Here is a 19,986-nt window from a genome sequence, read left to right on the forward strand (position 1 = left end):
TTTAGAAGAAAAATGGAGTCAGAAGTTCTGTTACAAGCTGATCACAACAAAAATTAATTCTGGCTTATTAATACTTTCACATAGCTGAGCAAACTTACAGACATCTCAACTTTACAAAAGAATTAGTTCTCTCTTGCACAGAATGACTGCCATTGAAGAACAGCAGCCAAATGTTCAAACAGCAGTTTCAGTAGAAGCTACAGCACTAACTGAACAAAAACTGAATTTTAAGTGAAGTTCTCAGCAGTCATGAAACAAAATTTGAATTTGTAAATAACCAAACAGAAATGTGCAAAATTTAGAACTGGTCTATTGTCAGTGCCAGTCAGAAAACCATTAATTCTTTGGTTTAATTCAAACTTTAACAGCAAAAAAACCAAAAAATCTATACTACCCTGATTAATCACTCAATTAGGCATTCTGACCAAACTACTAAATTCTCAGCAGGCCTTGATGACACTAATATGCAAAAACTTTACACTTAAGCTTTCAGGAGACCATGTACAGCATTACTAGCCACTACTAATTGTCCCTCAACTCCTCAATGTGATTTTTCTTACAATACCCTAGGTAGTGCAGAAGTATTATTTCATTTTACGGACAGGAAGATCACTACTGAAGGAGCCCTAGATCTTCAAAGGAAATTACATATTGCAATCTATTACAGTGCTTAACTGTGCCACATCTGGCTAAATAGGTGAAACCACAGGTCAAACATAAGCATCCAGGATTTAGTACTCGGAAAGAACAAAAGAACAAGTATCTAGGGGACAAGGACCACAGATCCAACTGAGTAAAGCCAACTGAACTAAGAGTAAGAGGACAAGGTTTACTGGTCAACCCAAAGATAACAATTTTCCTCTTGTCTGAACGAATCATTAATCTCCTTGTTCACAGGAGAGTTCTCTCACTATCTAACCCAGGCTACTATTTATCAAATTCATCCAACATTATGGCTACAATTAAGGCCAAGTTGAAGCTCTGCCTAACGCAGCCAGATATGTGGCTGAGCTTCTATTGGCTATTCTGGGGGAGGTGTTTCTCCTACTGGAACTATTTTGATTTATGTGCATAATTATTAACTGAATCAGAAATACTCTCAGCATCAGATCAATACTCCAGCTCAGGAACAGCAACATGAATACCTGCTTCCTGATGTTAGATGGGAATGCTCATCACCAAAACAGATCCTTATTGTTTTGCATCTGAGATGAAATTATTTGTACAAGTGCTTTGAGCACACATTCAATATAAGAACAGATTAACAAATGAAGTGAGAGAAACTGTTCAGAAAATCCCCCTGTGGACTTCAGTTTCAACTAGTGCCCTGAGCACATCTTTAAATATAGGAAAGATACATGTTGTTCAGCACAAACCCACCAGCAGAAAGATGGCACCTGACTGACATTTTGGAGAACATCAGCAGGCAGTTAAATCAGATTTTGGCATGTAAGTGACTTACTAGAAGCCACAAAGAAAGGTTGTTATTACAGGAGGAACTAGGTGCAAAATCTGAGAATTTTTCTCTAACTACTGAACCAAGAACATACTATTTTTGATTAATGTGGGTGACTACAAGTTCCAACAGTACCAATAACTAATATTATTAGTAGTTTTTCCTTGCAGTTTGCTTGTTCCTTGGGAAAGGGATACAAATTATCACTTACAAAAGTACAGAAGGATCACTACTTTGTCTGCTGAGATGATACGATATTGCCACTAACAAACCACAAAATATGGAGAAGAGAACTGGAATATGCTGCCCATCCCAGGAATCCTGCAGACAGAAATAAAATGTTAATAAAAAGGAGACAAGTACACACCACTTACCTGACATACAAGAATTACGTATATCATAGTAAAGAGTATGAAAAATTTAACTACGAAGCCACAAAAATGAACCAGGACTTTTTGTACAAAAATATTGCTCAGTATTTACCTATGTCTAACTATAGATCAGGAACTCTAACAGAGTGTACATCCCTCAAGCCTACAGCACCTTAATCATTAAACAGTCATCATTTTTCATAACCCTTACAAAGAATTTCCTGCATTCCTCGAGACCACAGGTTCCTAAGACTTACATTTAGTCAATTCTCGATTTTGTAAGTTACAAATGTTTTGACTCAGAATGGTTTTTTTCCTAATTTGCTGAATGCAGATTAAACATTGGCTTTATTTTTGTTTTCATGATCTGTATTGGATCTGCAAAATGAGACTGATTCTTTGCTAAAGCTTGTTTATCTTAAACAGATGTGTTTACAAAAGGCTAATGAGACAAGTGTACAAATTCACAGAAAGCTAATGATGTTCTGCAGGTGACAGTATCATGGGAGTATTTCCTCTAGGAACTTTCCACTCTCTGTGACAGAGGGGAAAAAAGCCAGTCAAGTCCGAGTTGGATGGCACACATGCTACAATTAATTGTAAAATAAGCATTTTTGATTACTGACACACCTGAAATGAACAAACAGAACCAACACCACACTACACACTGTTTTCTAATAGAAAGGCATTTCAAGCAAGGAAAGCTGGGGTGGAGGTGGTGGGTGTCCCCTTTGCTACTTTTCACATAGGCACACGTCTTCACTTTGACACTACAAACTATTTCCTGGTTTCTTTTCAAGTAAATATTAAATTGAAGAGACTATTTCACTTTTGCAGCTCCAGAAAAAAATACTAACATAAGCCATTTTGAGAGTTAATAAACAATACATGAAGACTCTGCTAGAAACAAGCCACTTTCTTTTTTTCCAAGAATCAACATAGAATGGAACTTATGGTAAATGTCATGTGTTTTTAACCAAAAAATAGCCTGTTACTGCAGGCACAAATCACACACCTTTTAAAAGCAAAAAAATCTGATTTGTTCCTGCATTGCATCTCCTCAATTGACATCACAGCTGAGCAAGTATGGAACCCTAGCAAATCAGACTAATATTTCTAATTCAGTTTCTGCATACTTAAGTTATCTAATACAGAAGGAAGCAGAGAACAAAACCCAAAACATTCATGTATACTGTGCATAAAATTTCGCTCACCTTCAAGGCACCATAGCACAGTCCATACAACAATGCTACTGCCACAATACTACAGATAAAACTGTAAAGTGCTGCAAGCAGGCTTGTGGTAGCTGCATATCACAGAAAAGAAAAAAACATTGTTATGTACTTAAGTCAGAATACAAAATACTTCAGTTTGCTTAAGAAGATATCAGCCCCCTTAGTTGCAACATCCCCCTGATGAAAAAAAAATTAACAACCCAACCTTGAGCAACTACTTGTATTTTCCCCTACAAATGATTTTTATAAAGAGCATTTTATGTGGCTTTTTTTACCTCCTCATTTTTTTAACATTACCATAGTAATAAAATAGTTTAAAAGTGCACCAGAAACCAGCTGAGGAAGAAGGTATACTTTTTGACATAATTACTAGGACAGTAATTCTATTTCTCAATAATCAATCAGAAGACCTTAAAATTTTTTAAAAATACAGTTAAGTATTCTGTGTTTAGAGGACAGGAGTACAAATAGTGTAATCACTAAGTTTTTTAAGTAGCATACTAATCTTGGCTGCTCCAAGCCTCATGCTTTTACCACTGACAGAGAACACAACACTCACCATTGCCACCAAAGACATGGATGTCCAGCTGTTCACAGAGATACATCACAAATGTATTCACCTGAGGCAGGAGACCAATGAAGAATACTATAGGGAAACATAGTGTAAACACTACAAAAGAAAAAAATAGTTGAAAAAGTGGTGAATATTAAAAATACATCATGATAAGGTACTCTTCAGTTTAAGTTCTAGAGTAACACACACCATTTAACTCAACATCACCAAAGTATTTCTACTATAATTTCTAAGGAAAATATATATTATGTAAAGTTCTACTTCAGTGACTCAAAACTGACTGAATACACAGATTATATAGACCAACAGTCAGAAGATTTCTTGTACTTTTGTTTTAATTGCCGTAGAAATGGACACAGGCCCATTCAGGCTTTTCACTTTTATTTAGCAAAGATCAGCCAGGAGTGTTTACAGACTAGATTTGTAAATTTTCACTCATTGTAAGTGAGGCTTATCTGCCTTAATTGCCTTACAGGAGCAAGCTAACACCAGCCACACTGACGTAAGAGAGGCAAAGCATTCCACCTCTGGGTTTTCTTCTACTAATAACGTTTGACAATTTTACTCATTTTCTCACATCACTTCTGAAATTTCTGATCCTAAATGACTCTTTTATTTTAATGAAAACAGGCCACTGTATGAATCATGAAAACCTCGGCAAATTATAGGACTTCAGAATGCAAAGATAAATGAATGTCAGTTAATACTGACACAGAAAATGGTATGTCCCAACCTGTATATACCATTTACTTTCCATTTTAAGGAATAAAAGATGCAGGAATAACAATCTTCTACACAAATTCAGATATAATTCACATGCAGCAGCATTTCAGAAGTTCTAGGTTCTGAGGGACAGAAGGATCAAATAATGAAAATAGCCCTGGCAAACCAGTCTGGAAGTTTAGGGAGGACTTTCTATAATTGTACTGACTTGTAGCTTCAGTGATCAAAAGAAGAAACTGATTTTGAAGTATCCTGTAAAATATCACAGTCTTAAATTTAAGTTTCTAATTTTATATCGCAGAATGGTTGGACACTGAAGGAATTAGAAATATCTACAGTCACAGATACTGAGAATCTGATTTTTTTTCCCTATTCAGTGGTAAAGTTAAACAACATAATTTAAAAACATGTAGGTTCCAGGCTTGGGAAAAACACTGAATTCTGTATTTTTTTTACTGATACAAACTAGGAAATAAAAGACTACAGACCAGCTCCTCAGGACCCGAAGAAAATATTTTTTCAGAATTCAAGTCAAACTTTTATCTCAAATCATTACTCAAGGAAGCCTACACAGGAGGTAAATACAATGTTTTGTCACTGACAGGTTAAAAAGTTGTTTCCTGAAGGCCTGTAAATCGCACTATCTTGTGCCCATTGAAAACAAAGTTACTCGATAGATTGGGAAAACACAATTTTTAAAGAGTACCCCAGCAAAAAGCCACTATTTATGAGGCTTTTACAGTCCATAACATATTTGTTCTGTAATGGGGACCACCTGGGTGAAAACAGAAAATAATTATTATAAATGTGGAGTACATTTACAGCAATTGATCAAGTCCAATATTTGGGACACAAAATATAAATTTATGCTAGTCCTCACTTGTCTGTTGGCAAGGATACAGCAATTATGTTATTTACATTAAGTTTGACCTGCCCTGCACCTGTGTTATTCTAGTAGCTATGACTGGGAATGGGAAAAAAGGCAGCTGAGATTTTTACTTTGTGCTAACAAAGTATGTTTGCTAGCAGCCAGCTTGCTTTGCGATCACAAAGCTTTCTGAACCAGTACTTCAGCAACATTAAGAGTTTCTCCAAAGGCAAGGGTATGCATGTGTGGGGGGATGTACAGTGTAGGTTTTTATTTCGGTTTGTGTTTTCTGGGGAGAGGGGGGGGTTGAGGGGGTGAGATGTGGGGGTTTTGTTTGTTTGGTGTTTTTTAGGAAGAGTGAGCCATTCTGGCAATCTGATTTTTTATGGGGAGAACTGCTAAGAAACATAAACCACATAAGCTGCTGCAACATAGCCCAGTAGAAGAGTAAAACATAAGGATCAAAACCCACTCAGAACTCTTGAACTAGGAGTTTTAAAAGCTAATCCCAAGATGGACATGGCCTGAAGATGCCTCTACATCTTTTAAAACTGGTAAAGACTTTTAAGTACTTGTAAAAAGTAGCTCACTTTCATGATATGACACACCATTTACACATACATTATCTTATGGGGATAGGGCATTACGGCAATGACTCCAGGTAGTAGGAAAGGGAAGAAAATACTTTCAAAATTGACAGAGCATAATCAAGAGAAATGAGGGTAGTTTTATATCTTGAATGAGTCAAAAGTATCTTCCATCTTAACTTCTTTTTCCATCTTAACTTCTTTTTCCATCACGGACACAGAATGTAGTCTGCCAGTACATAAATAGAGCCAAAGAATCTGTTCAAAAGCACCTTTGAAAGTGTTGGGACAATATTCTGTTCATACGTATGTGGCTTCGACATTTTCCCTCTGAACATTTAAATTTACATACAGACTTATTAGCAGAAAGTTGAAGGGGGAAACAGTATAAGGCATGAAATTCAGGATGTTCTTAAAATTAAGTAATAAAAACTAATACCCAAAATGCTTAAGTCAATAATTCTTATTAATCAATTAAAATTTTAAAAAACTCACACCAAGTTTTCATTTTTCTTGGACAGAAAACTGTCAGCATGCAGTCATAACATTTAGCTGCTGAATTCTTTCATGCACAGATACTTGGACACAACTGAAGAGCAACAGAATTCAATATGGATGAATTCTTACAGATTTTGTTACCCCTCCCAAAGTAGTGATCGACAAAAGACCACCCAAATAATTTTTCTCCACTAAAGTAATGCACAAAGTTCCCGTGATAAGATGACTTTCACATGTTTATGTCCTCTCTCTCCTTTTGATGGGCTCTGCCTGAAATTACATAGCTGTTATTATTTTCATAATTTTGTAAGTACACAGGGGAAAGGATTGTTGTTTTGGGGTTTTTTATGCTTTTTGGTTTTTGCATTGGGTTGGGGGGGTTGTTAAATGCCAGCAGTATTGTGAATGCACTGTGCTGCTCAGAACATAATGAAAGTACCGCATGCTGCCCAAAATTGTATTGCTGATAGGCCTGTTCTGAGAAGAGGCACATTAAATAAGATTTAGTCTATCTAAAATGTGGTTGTTTTTTTTTTAAATTGTCTGTACTGTTCTACCAAATTGCTAAATACAAATAACCTCATTTACAAGAACTCCTACTTATTTGCCACAAGCCCCTCCAGAGTGAATGAAAGAGTTAAAATCAAAATGTTTCTTTAACTACTGAGCAGCTAGGTCCAAGCACAAGGTAACATATCCAGATTCAAGTTAAGAAGAAAGTTTAGGGATGAGGGCTAAGATACTACATAATGAAAAATATCTGTGACACCACATTAGAGGAGATCTCTGCCATTTGCTACAGCAAATCTATAGAAGGCAGAAATGTTCCCATAAAGTTCTACTGTTGTGAAGCAAACAATTCAAATCCATGAAAAAGCCACTCACCTATAACTAAGTCCCTGGCTGACAGCAGCAGTAATGGGTTGGTGAAAGCCATTCCATACAACCTGAATCTTGTTGTAGATATGTTTCTGCTGCCATAATCCAATAGCCAAATAAGACCACAACATAAACAGAAATATACAGGCCTACTATAGGCTATGATACGATTGTGACCCTGTTAAAAAAAAAAAAAAACACAAAACCACCAACATTTGTTTATTATTAGAAGAAAAAGTAATTTTTACTCTTCTCCTACAGACAGCTTCAGAACCAAAATTAATCACTGTTCATCAACTAATAATGTACTATCACCTCAGCATAACCTAAAGTTTTCTTCATAAAATCCTTAAAATCCTTGCAGTGAAACCAGTCTGTCTTTTTTTGTGGCTTTGATATAAGAAAGACACAACATTTAGATTAAGTTAGACTAAGCTATATTTACTCTTAGGCTCCGCTGTATTTTATGCTATGTTGCTTGCAGGACTAAATGCTAGAGAAGCTCTGAGTAGGCTTTGTAAGCAAGAGAGAATAAATCCATTTTAAAGAAAAAGCGATTTAAGTCTATTACTCAGATACTGCTCCTGCTGGGGGGTGGGGAAGGAATCTCTATTTGTGTGTTTATAAAAACACACAACCTCTTATGTAAAATAGTAAGAATTCCTTGCTGCAAAGGAATAATGCTTTTACATATTTTAGGACATATAAGGAATATTTTGTCTTGGCAATCTAGCACATGCACAACAGAATATAAACATATTGTGCAACACTAGCACATGAACATTTCCATGCCCAAACATTAATGCTTACTAGAGCATGGCATACTCAGCTTATTAGCATGAAAAAAATAAGGCAGTGTGCACACTAGGACAGCTGAATGATCTACAAGACTAGAATAAAACATCAAAGCTGTGTCAGTTCTTGCCAGCAGAGCAAATTACAACATGAAGAACACTTCTCAGTATAACTGCTCGAATAATAAAGATTCATCAAAAACCTAACATGGCATGGCTCCAGAGCAAAACCTAGGCTCAAAACAGGGAGGACATGATTTTCTAAATACAAAGAGTATGGCAGAGGGGAAACACATTATCAGTTGCATTCTCATACACCAAGGCAATTATAAGCCTTTCATGCCTTAGGAGAAGGCACATAAAAGAAATGCCAAAAAGACAAAACCAAAGTGATCATTTCTCTGTAGAAGCTCTGCATCTGCAAGGTTAGTACAGTAGCACGTGCCCATGACTTACATGTCGAGGGGAAGAAGAATCTGGCTGAACACTCTGAAACCAAAATGGAAAGAGGAAAGTTACCCAATCTACAGATAAGTGTGTTTACCTCCACACACACACAGTTTCTTGACTGAAGTTCTTTTAACAATATCTACAATTAATTTTACAATTGTCAAGCCACACTACAGCCTCTTTTACTGTTTTTTCAACAGTTATGAACTTAAATTCTAAATCTAATTTCCACCCCAATAGTCTAATCATAAAAATAAACAATCATTCTTAGATTACAAATATACCATTAACAATAGTCTAAAATATTCAATAATCTGATTAAAAATTTGCTTAGATATAATTGCTTCATATGAATGCATTGAGGTATAACCACTAAAAAAAAGTAAAACCCCAAAGCAATAAAATTTCAAGTTCTGTTTGTAGGCTGCTTTTAACCAGTGAGAATGTGTTCCTTTTTGGGAAAACAAGAAGTGCATGAGAACAATAAATAACGGGTTGTTTAACAAACATATGCAGAACCATTCTAGTGAAGTGACCTTGTATTACCATCTATCAAACTTTCCGTGAAGCTTAAGTTTACTCATTTCTTTATAAATGATAAACATGCATTTTTCCCTTAAAACTCTGACTAACCTGCAACACCCAACCAAAGTTATATCTATTGTTCGTAGAAAGCAAAGACAGAAATTAAAATACCTTCAACAGCGAGTACTGACAACTGGCTATTACCAGGCAGAACTGGAAGACCCAAATATCCTTGAAAAAGCCCTCTATAAGAAGTACAGAGCCCAGAAATGCAACTAGAATAGCTAGGATGACAGCTAATACATTTTCAAGGATCTCACGATTCCTGTATTAGAGGGAGAAAAAAAAAAGAAAAAAAAAGATAGAATTAAAAGCTAACTATGTCTAGAAAAAGCTGCAAGGGAACAGTTAGGGTCAGAAATTAACAAGAGTTATGCTGCCGGTAGCAAAGTAGTTAAGAATAGATCTGAACTTCCACAGACTATACTAGCACACTGTCCCTCAGCAAAGCTAAGAGCTACCAGGCTTTCAATGACAGCTGAAAGCAATTAGTATCTTATAGAACTGAACTTTAAACAGCAGATGATAACTTCAGCTGATAATTTCAGAAATAATTCAAATGTTTAACCAGAAGCATGATCCGTAACACAAATCTATATTCAAGGCCCATCCAAGATGATTACAAGCCTGTAAAAACCACAAGCATGACAGCTTATCTGTATATATGCTGTCATTCATGGTTTTGTAATGAAGAAACTAAAAATACTCTCACTTCAGTAAGATATGCCAAGTGGAATAAAGATAATTCCCTATGACATTCGTAGTGCTTAGGAACAGAATTAATAGTATTCCTCTCCAGACAGAATCACTACTCTATTGTTTATTTCAAGGAAGTTCATTACCAAAATACAAATACTCCACATATTCCAAAAGCTGGTAACCGAAGGTTCACCTTAATTTTATTCCACTAGGTAAACGCAGCAGGGACAAGAAGTTACTGTATTAGATGACTTCAGAAAAACGCTTTGAAACAGCAGGCAAATTCTCTCTATTTGCGTAAACACTAAGTACATGCCAGGTTCTAGACCCTTTCAATTACTTTTTGGACAAAACTATTTCCTAGCTTTAAAGATTAGCAATGAATGTCTTGTTTTGACCATTCAATTATCTTATTGCCCCACTCAGGCAAAGTGAGAGTTGGTTTCCTTTTCCTTTTGTAGATTGCTTGAGAACAAAGGAGAGTAGCCTTCACTGTTTTAGAAAAAATACACTTCGTATTATTCTTTCATCTTTCAGAATGCAGTAACTACGGACAATTCTCTAAGGATAGGTTTATCTGTATTACAGTTTAGTCACCATTTTTCAATCTTTGCTCTCCAAGGTCTAGTAACATACAAGGATCTCACCTATCAAATAAAGCCAGAAGAGTTAATCTATCAAAATTGATGCTAATCCAAAGCTTAGGCAGGATCCAAAAGCGATAGTACTGCTTGACTTTTTGAGCTGCTTCCTCTTGAGGTTGCATGTGGTCCTGAAGGTCAGGGCTCAGGTCAATATCTTGCTGCTCCAGCAGATCTGTATCCATTGTTAGCAGCCTGTTCAACCTGATCTGAGGAAGAGAAAGCTAAAAGAAAGTCAGTATTAACAAAAGCTTATTTTTATTGTATCACTGTATTCTACTGAAAACGGCTTTAAAGAAAATTGCTGGAATACTTTAGTTTCGCTTTTGAGAAGTTATATGTTAAGCACAGTCAGTTTGCAGGCTTCTACTTACTTTTCCTCTCCTTATCATGGCACATGAATAGCGCTAGCAGCAATGATAGTTTGCATACAACACAATCATTTGCCATTTTACCACATGCCTTATTTCAAACAAACAGGTCTTCCAAGCACATTATCCCATTTACTCTGAAAACTTCAAATTTGAAGACGAGTAAACTGATACATGAACAGGAATAACATACACTACAAGAATATTCCAATTATTAATTTAAATAAATTACAACACATTTCTTATAGTCAGCTAACCTGCATGCAAACCCATGCTTAATGGTTCTTTTTGCATGACAAAGCAACATATGCGTGCACCAGCGGTCAAATTCAAACTCACTGAATCCAGAATACACTCAGAAATGAGCTTAAAAAAAGCTCTGCCCTAATCAGCCGAGTACTATTTATGACTGACTGCATCTCTCACTTATTTTGTAGTTTGTCACTCTACAGTACTCCTGAAAATCGCAGTAATAGTAACAACCATAAAGGACATTTAAGGAGAGTACTTAATGTTAAAAAGTTACTACAGTGTGTATGTGTCATTCAATTCACTTTAAGTTTCATTAACAGGCCAAGAAACATCTTAATACACTGCCCTTTATTCTTAAATAATATCATAGTTAAAATGTCATTTAATGAAAAAACATCACAATTATTTAAGGCAAAGAGTAAAATTTCAATACTCATTTCACCTCTAAGTGTCAAAACAATAGGTTTTAGGGTTTAAAGGGGTCTTTTCCTACAATTATCTTTAAGTTTAACATTAGATTTCTCTTTTTATAAAATGTTTTTCATCACTCCTTAAATCATCAGTGTACTCTAACTATGTTCAGCCAGCTTTTCCTTCCTAGAAAAATACTAATGAAAACAACAAGCAGGAATACTCTCTTTCTGATGGCATTTCAAAAATACAAAACATACTATTTAAGATAAGCTATGTCAGAAAATAGGTCCTTTTCTTGACAACTTCTTAAAAACCTAGTTTCTTAAAAGGTAGAATCACCATAACATTCATGGCACTAATAATAAATTTCAGTGGAAATTTCCATTTAGGCACATGGACTAAGCTTTTACAGTCATGAGTTTGCCTTAAACAGAATCATTCCCTCCACTGGGACTACACAGGCAAACCAAAAGCACAGAAGAGGTTATGCAGCCTCTTTTCTAAAGGTTACATTTTCAAGGGGGGATGGTGGAAAGCAAAGAAAGTTCCTCTAGCAGACACGAGGTTAGAAGAGCACATTCTTGATCAAAAGTACAGTCAGTCAAATGGAGGTCTCTTGCTCCTCTGACAAATCCTAAAGCTGTATTTTATTTTCCTTCTTGATCAGGTCATTAAGTACTTTGATATACTTTCCTTTGGTTTGCTAACTTAAGAATCATGCACCATTTGCACTTTTTTCATGACACAGCAATATAAGACTTTAGAGTACAGGTATGTCTGGACTTGACAACAATATAAAAGGTTTAAGATCACAAACTACTTGCAATATGAAACATGGTAAGCTTCTGCCCTGTTTTCCCAGTCACTTCTTGCATATCAATTTAAATTTTGTACAGCAGATTCCAATGACAGATTTATAAATTCCTTTCAGGGAAATTATTGAAGTTTCTCTTGGTCAGAACACAATATTTATTCTTTCTGATGCTTGATAATCTTAGTAATAGACAGAAGGAAAACCTGTCCAAGTTGTACACATATCTCTGGAAACCTTTGGTATCTTAAAATATCCAATTTCCATGCAATTTTTTTTAATCGCTATGCAGAAAGGTTAATTTGTATGTATATACGAAGACACTGCAACAACAAATACTTTATCTTCACCTAAATCCAGACAAAATTCCTTCTTAGGAACAAAGAACTACCATATAGAACGATTAATCAGTGCTATAAAATTGGAAAGTCTTCTGATTTTTCACATGCTTTAAAAATAGATAAGAAAAACTTACTAGATCATGTGGATAAAAGCGAACTGAGGTAGAACTCGATACGTGAGAGTCCGTGTCACTATAAGAACAGGGAAAATACTTCAGATTATATACTACATTTTATTTCAACAGGTCACTCTAATTTTCTAGTGTCCCAAACTAATTTTAAATCCTCGTGAATTTTATCTAAATATCCTTAAGTTTTTCCTTCTGTTACTTATTATAAGTACAAGTAGCCGCTTAGTCTCATGTACTGTGGCACCTTCTGTAGCTCTACTAAACCAGGAGACTCTAATCTTACCCTTAATATAATTTTCTCAACACCCAGTCCCTACGTTGCATAACAAGGACTACAATAATAGTAATTATTCCACTTGAACAAACAAAGATGTTTTATAATCTGATAGCTACTGATATGTAAACACGCATCACATCTCTAGAGAAGTGCAGAGCCATCTGTGTGTTCACATGCAGTTTCCGTTAATTCTATACTGTTTTTATCAAGGTCCCAAAACTGCCACAAAGAGTACATACTTAACACAAGTGTACTGAGTACTTAATCTTAAATTGCTTTTCAAAAACTTAAATTTACACAAACTCAAACCTCTGGTAAGAAGAGCAAAATTACTTCTCAATTTCCATTCATTAGAGATGAGGAGAAATTTCTCTTACTGTATGAGAGTCCATATCCAACCATTGCTTTTTTCCCCCAATTTTGGATAGCTTTTGGATGTTTGTTTTCCATGTAAATCACATGGTTGTAAGAGTTGTATCAAATTTATGCAACTTTCCTTCAGTTCCTTGCCTTAAGATAAAAACATTCTTTGTTATCAATTTTACTTTATTGAAACTCAAGTATTTCTAAAGCTGAGATCTGATTATCTGATGTTTCTTCCACTAGGACATAACAGCAGCCATCAGCAAAGCCATTGCATTTGGAACATGCAAGCAGTAGAGGCAGGCATCGGCAGCTTTGTGCAAGGAATACAGAACTTTCTGTCGAAGTTCAATTCTACAAAAAGCACTTGCATACTCTCACTAGAAAGATTTGAAGATGGGAGGTTTTATACTCATTACTGCATAATTCCAATAGCTATTCCACCTACTCATCGTGGGAATTATCATATTCAGCATGATGCAATAGCGTCAGAGCAGTGCTACAGTGAAGTGGATTGGGGGCAGGCGGGGAGTCACAGGATGTTTTGGGTTGTTTTTCTTTCTTCTGCCTCCTATCCCTTCAGACAAAGAAAGGGCATCTTTCCAACAGCAGATGAACTTTCCAGTATGTAGCTGGCTATTTCAACTGCAAGTCAAATTTTAACCTCAGGCATGTTAACACTTCCATGTATTGTTTCATGTCATCTATGAACTTGAGAACAAATTTATCAGTTTACAATTGCTTCACATTTGGAAGTTCAATAGCCATTATGGTCAACAGCCACCTACTTGCCCAAAACACGGGTTAAATCCTTTAACAAAACTTTCTATAAGCCAATCAAAAATGCATTTTTCAAGTTCTCAGTTTGGAAATGTATTGCTTAAGCTAATAGTAGTCTTCATTTTCTGCAATTTATTTAGGTGGAGAAGATTATTTATACAGTTAATGTCACCTTCTAGTAAAAATCACTTAGGTTGCAAAAGTATATGGATAATATTTTGTATTGATTTTTAGCAGTCCATACTAAATAACCTTCTAAGATTAAAATCAAATATTTGGTTGCAGTAAGACAAGAATCATCACTCTTGACTGGCCTTCACACACACCAGATGTTGGATGCTCTTCTTGCAGCTGGCTCAAAGTTCACAAGTGACATGTCGCAGCCCCCTGTCTCGTAGAGCGTAGAACTGAACTTACCTATTAAAGAAAAGGTCAAAAGCAGGTCAAAATTTCCTAATGTTTCATCCCACTGGCAGCAGTTCCTATTCATTAACTTACTACTGAGATGAATTTAGACATGTAAATTTACATCAGTGTCAAAATATAAAATGTGATTACACATAAATGCATCACCAGTGCAGACAAGACATGAGCTACTCTTTCATACCATTTTACATAACATATATACTGTAACTGCATTACTGAATTAAAGAGTTTGTATTTACATGATGTCACCATTCACAAAACAGAAGCCTAGTGTAAGCCTTTCTTTCCCCTTAGAGAACATGACCAACTTGTGATGACTAGCTTCTTCAGTTCCTCCCCACCCCCAGTAAACAGTAAATCATTAGCTACTAGCATTTAAGAACCATGACATTTAGCTACAACAGAGATAATCTGAATAAAATTCTTTCGAGAAGCCCATCTCTATTTGAAAAGAAACACAAAGACTGAAAGAAGTGCCCAGAGATGCTTCATAAGTAGAAAATAAAAAAGGAATGTGAGGCAGAGATTTATTCTACAAGCCAGAAGCAAATGCTTCAGTGTAAGAACAGAAGATTGCAAACTAACTTCTGAGATAAACCATTTGGACTTACTTCCAAAATACATAATTTTCAAAAGTAGCCAAAGGCTATAACTCAAATGATAAATTACCTTATTCACAATATGATGTTTTTACAGTGCCCTTCTCCCAAAACAGTCTGATCAGGGAGATAAAATAACTTCCCCTGAAGGCCAGGTTCAATGTATTTCAGCTCTGAATACACAGAGCCAATTTTGATACTGTGAGTTCATAGGAAATGTTCTGCCAACTCTTCCATCTCTTTTAGCTTGAAACACTTCTCAAGCCATGACGCAAAGCATGAAATATTCTAAGATCACCTTATACAAAATAAAAAATCCCACTCTGGAGCATCTGAAGAAAAACTGTGTACACCTCTCAGCTGTGTGTCTTGCAGCTCTTCCTTTTGCTGATAGAGGATAACAAGCAGCCCCTGGAGGAACACCTAACAAGATCAGAGCTTCCAGTCTTTACCCTCTCTGTGAGAACATAATCTGCTTCTGATACAGTGGGTTTTGATTACTGTTTTTTTAACACACTCTGATCCTGTTCCTGCTTCTCTCTTCAGACCACAGACAATTATGTTTGACTTAGAAGTGTTTGAATCTTAGCACGTTAAAAACCTCAAACTAGATTATTAAAACCAGTGAAACAAAGCAAAAATACTGGTATATTGAAAGTTACCTTCATAAAGCTTTCTAAGCTTTCTACCCTCAGAGGGAGCACTTCAGAAAAAACAGCAGCCATGCTCAGACCAACCATTCTGATAAGACAGTTTGCCACATAGTTCACGAGCCACATACAGCGTGTGTCAGAGTTCAGTAACACAACAGCTCTCTCTCCATATCCAATTACTTCTGCTATAGGCATAAGTACAAAGTTCACTTATTAGGGTTTTTTTCTCAATAGCTAAGAGTTTAATTAAGTACTTCAGGTAATTATCTTTTGGTTTTTAACGGGTAGTGAACAGTTGATACTGACGCTTAAAATTTAAACTAGTGCAAGATATGAGTAATCTTCCCACAACTGATAAAAAACCTTCGCTATGTGGGTTTTTTTCTTAACTGCATGAGTAAAAAAAAAATTTCAACAGCAAACATGGAAATATTGGATAATACACTTCAGATTCTACTCAGGACACTAATGTGCATAAATTATTACAGAAAAAACTCCTGAGGAATCAGCCCTTAAAAGAAACAAGGAAACTTGGGTAATTTCTTCATGTTTCTACATTACTGAATAGAGATCCTGGAAATTAAACTTTCTAACTTTTGAATTAATGAAATCCTGGTAACAGAACTTAGAATATACTACTTGGTCATGTAACTTCCCAATCTCTTGGGTTGAGATAACGCATCAGATATATTTATTTAAGAAGAAGTTTACGGAACTGTTACACTCATGAATATCTACAGTTCCCTCTCATGCAACTCATCTTTGAATCTGTCAAAATTTACTGCATTTATATTGTTGCTGTAAGTACTGCATTGCTGTGGTGCGATGTAACAAACCTGGTAAACAGAGAGGTATCAAACAAATAGAACACTTAGTTCCAATTGTTTATACACAAACTACAAAATGGACTCAAGTTATGCCATACTTGCAACTTATCCACCTAGGCTTCCCACTGAAAGTTAGCTCCCTGGCAAGCAAAGGACAGCATCTCATTAAAACAAAGTTGTCTGCCCATTTTTTTCTTTTGGTTTTTGTTTTGTTGGGGTTTTTTGTTGTTCTTTTAAATAAAAGGGCTTTTCAGATAAGCCTCAACTCACGTGAGGCAGAAAACTTGACAGGACTGTTCATCACTGTTGAGGACACAAACTATAAACTGGGACCGGAGATAACATGTCTAAGCTCCAAAGTCCTACAATGAATACTTTTTAAGCTTTATGAGACAGGAATAGCTTCCTCACAGTACACTCAAACTCTAATGAAGAATTTCAGCACCCACAAGATTCAATTCATAAGGATATACCTATCATTTTTATTTACCCTAGTGGCTTTCTCTCCCTCCCATTCCTACGTTTCCCGCAGCACTCTCTGAAATATTTTTAATAGCATCACACTGAATAAGCTTAAGAAAATATCTTCTTTATCTAAAACCTGTAGTTTTATCAAGTTGTGAACAAATAGGAGACTCCATGTTTGTTTTACCAATCAAGAAATGCATTCAACAGTGCGTTTGCCCACTCAACAGAAATGTTTGTAACTTCTGCACACATACACACACACAAAAGGGAGAGCTGTAAGTTCTTTGCAAATCCAAGTCACCCAAAACTATTCTATTTGGACCAGGTTACAAAAAAACAAAACCAAGTCACTGATACTCAAGCACACAGATCCAAGATGCATCTTCGTTCTGACACGAAAAGATGAATGTACTTCCTTTGAAAAAGGTTTCCTTGTTCCAAAAGACAAAAATATCTCATCACCACATACAGAGACAACCACGTAACAGTTCACACGGTACGAACTGGCGTTCCCACAGTTAAGGGCATCAGTGAAAGCAACAGGCTGATGAGTTTACACAGATGAAACTCGGAAGACTTAAGTGGCTCAGGATCCAACTAAAATGGTGCTCTGATGGTTTCCTCAGCTAAGTTATTTTCAGTTTATTTCCCAGTTTCACAACTAATAAATATTACTTTGTTTCAAATCTCTCAGACTAGTTCAGAATGTTACAAACACTTATTGACATGTTAAATCAAGACACATTCATCTACTGCTTCAGTCAGTATTTTTTAAATCCTAGTCAGCAAAACCAAAGCCATCAGCATTTGAATACTTTGTAGAGTGCTAAGAGCTTTATTTCCAAAAATCAAAATTTTATCTTTATCTATGATATGAAGACTTACATGTTTTCAATTAGAACACTTCAAAGCAGTTCGTTTTTAGCTCCTATATGAAGTTTCTCAAAAGAATAACTTACCTATCATGCTGAATTCCACACACTACAACAGGGATATTTTCCATAAGAAAAATGAGAAATTAATATTTATTTTCTACCTGTACCTTTGAAAATGCTTCCACGTCCATCCCAAATAAATTACATCTATTTCATTATAAAAAGGTACTGAGGAACTGCTTCTAAATGGTTTTTTAATCAAGTAAGTAATCTGTGTATACATTTTTCTTTAGAGAAAAGTTTTGATATTCAAGACCATCCAACTGCCTTCATAAATTAAAATACTTCAGTAAATATGAAAGATTATCGCTTGCATATAAATGATACAACCGGAAGTGCAGCATAGAACCAGAATTGTCTTGTAAAGCTCCAGGTGACTTGTCCTCTTTAAGTGCAAAAGCAATATACCTGAAGAAAAAAAAAAGTCATCTAGCCAAGGACAAGGGACTGTTATTTTTGTTATTTTACCCCACTTTCAGAAACTGGGCATCTGTTCTGAACTCAGTACTTTGATTCCTACCTACTTCACAAATTCTAATTTAAATTTAATCAGCCTTCACTGCAAGGACTGAAAAATCCCACTCATCACCTACATGTCTCAAGAATCAGATATTACAGAGAACAAAAAGCATTAGTATTGTCACACTGTGCTCTGAAAACGGTCATTCACCTAAGTCACGGCATGTGTTTTGTTGCTTTCTGGATTCGTATTATATTAATCCTGCCTATAATCATGGCATTTGGTTTGCCAACTTTCCTTTCTGTCCTGCATTCCTTTTATGATTTACTTCATGTTTACTGCTCCACATCAAACTCCTTTCAAGTTCCTTACCTCTCAACCCTCAAGAAACAACAACATAATTGATAAAAATCTTCCTACTTTGAATCTGGAAGACTGAAGATAATGACTCAAAGCATCTTTCCTTACTCTCAGGGCAATGCCCAGTTAAAGACAACTGTATAGTCAGCAGATTGGGTGTAGGATAGGTATAATACTGCAAGGTTCATCCTTTGTAAAATAAGCCACCAGAATTCAAGGTAACAGACAAGAAACTTTAAAGTAAACAAAACCAAAAATTGTGTGTCTTGTTAAGAGCTGCAGCTTGACATCAACACATAAATGGAAAAAATGAAGAACTAGATACTCCATTAGTAAAGAAAAACAGGAGCCCTAAATGTGAGGGCTTTTAAAGTAAATTAGCACATGCCCTGCTTGCCTTTCCAAGAGAATGTGAATTAAGAAAAAGAACTCATATATGCACTGTACAGAGATATATAACCCCATCTGCTACATTTGTCACCCATGTTTCCAGTTGCTATAAACCAGGTTTTGTTTCCATGTATTTCCCCAGTCTCTATTTTCAGTATTTTTCCTGCCCTGGGCAGTCACAGTGATTTCCACAGTGACAAAGAAGTAGTCATATCTCCTGCATTGTTTCAATTTTTATTCTGATGCTGTTCAAGGAAAAAACAAACTACAACCTTTCCCCACCCCCAAACCATAAACAACCTAAAGTAAAGTAACAGGGTCATCTTTCACTGTAAGGTAGCTTGGGATAATAGAGCAAAACCTTACTCATAAGGGAAACAGAAGTAATGTTACCTCATCCTTGAATGACTAATAAAAACAAACCCAAAATACAAACAAACCATGTATCAGTTAAAATACTTTCCCTTCTTGTCAGGTCTGATAAAGGAATCATACACACAAAAGCTTGCATCATTCTGCCAATTATTTTACTCTTAACAAAGGAAAGTACTTGTCCCACAAAGCCTGCTACACAAACTAGAAAATTTGATTTTCCTTAAATAATATAAAACAGATCCTGCCTAGAATACCTGCTTTCCCTCAAAGGTTTCTAAACAGACGCTCAGTGTTTCAGAACAAGGAAAAAAATCCCTATTATACATCAGATTTTTACCTAGCACATCATGGAAGTTTTGTGCATCCCAGAGACAACTGTGATGTCCCACGTTA

General features: G+C 35.7%; 1 protein-coding gene across 8 annotated transcripts in view; it reads right to left on the bottom strand.

The window, feature by feature from the left end:
- PCNX1 (pecanex 1) overlaps positions 1-19,986 on the bottom strand; it is an 87,804-nt gene that overhangs the window by 28,197 nt on the left and 39,621 nt on the right. For 4 of the 8 annotated variants that reach the window (XM_027707573.1, XM_027707528.1, XM_027707552.1 and 1 more), the window contains 9 exons: positions 14,427-14,517; positions 12,684-12,741; positions 10,367-10,584; positions 9,132-9,285; positions 8,442-8,474; positions 7,198-7,369; positions 3,622-3,732; positions 3,042-3,133; positions 1,668-1,777 (listed from right to left, as the gene is read on the bottom strand). In XM_027707573.1, the coding sequence (XP_027563374.1) occupies positions 1,668-1,777; positions 3,042-3,133; positions 3,622-3,732; positions 7,198-7,369; positions 8,442-8,474; positions 9,132-9,285; positions 10,367-10,584; positions 12,684-12,741; positions 14,427-14,517 (1,039 nt within the window). The remainder of the gene's footprint in view (positions 1-1,667; positions 1,778-3,041; positions 3,134-3,621; positions 3,733-7,197; positions 7,370-8,441; positions 8,475-9,131; positions 9,286-10,366; positions 10,585-12,683; positions 12,742-14,426; positions 14,518-19,986) is intronic. The other 4 variants (XM_027707534.1, XM_027707559.1, XM_027707547.1 and 1 more) reach the window with 3 other exon arrangements.

Source organism: Neopelma chrysocephalum, unplaced genomic scaffold (assembly GCF_003984885.1).
Source record: "Neopelma chrysocephalum unplaced genomic scaffold, ASM398488v2 Primary Assembly neopelma1_24, whole genome shotgun sequence".
Taxonomy (NCBI): Eukaryota; Metazoa; Chordata; class Aves; order Passeriformes; family Pipridae; genus Neopelma; species Neopelma chrysocephalum.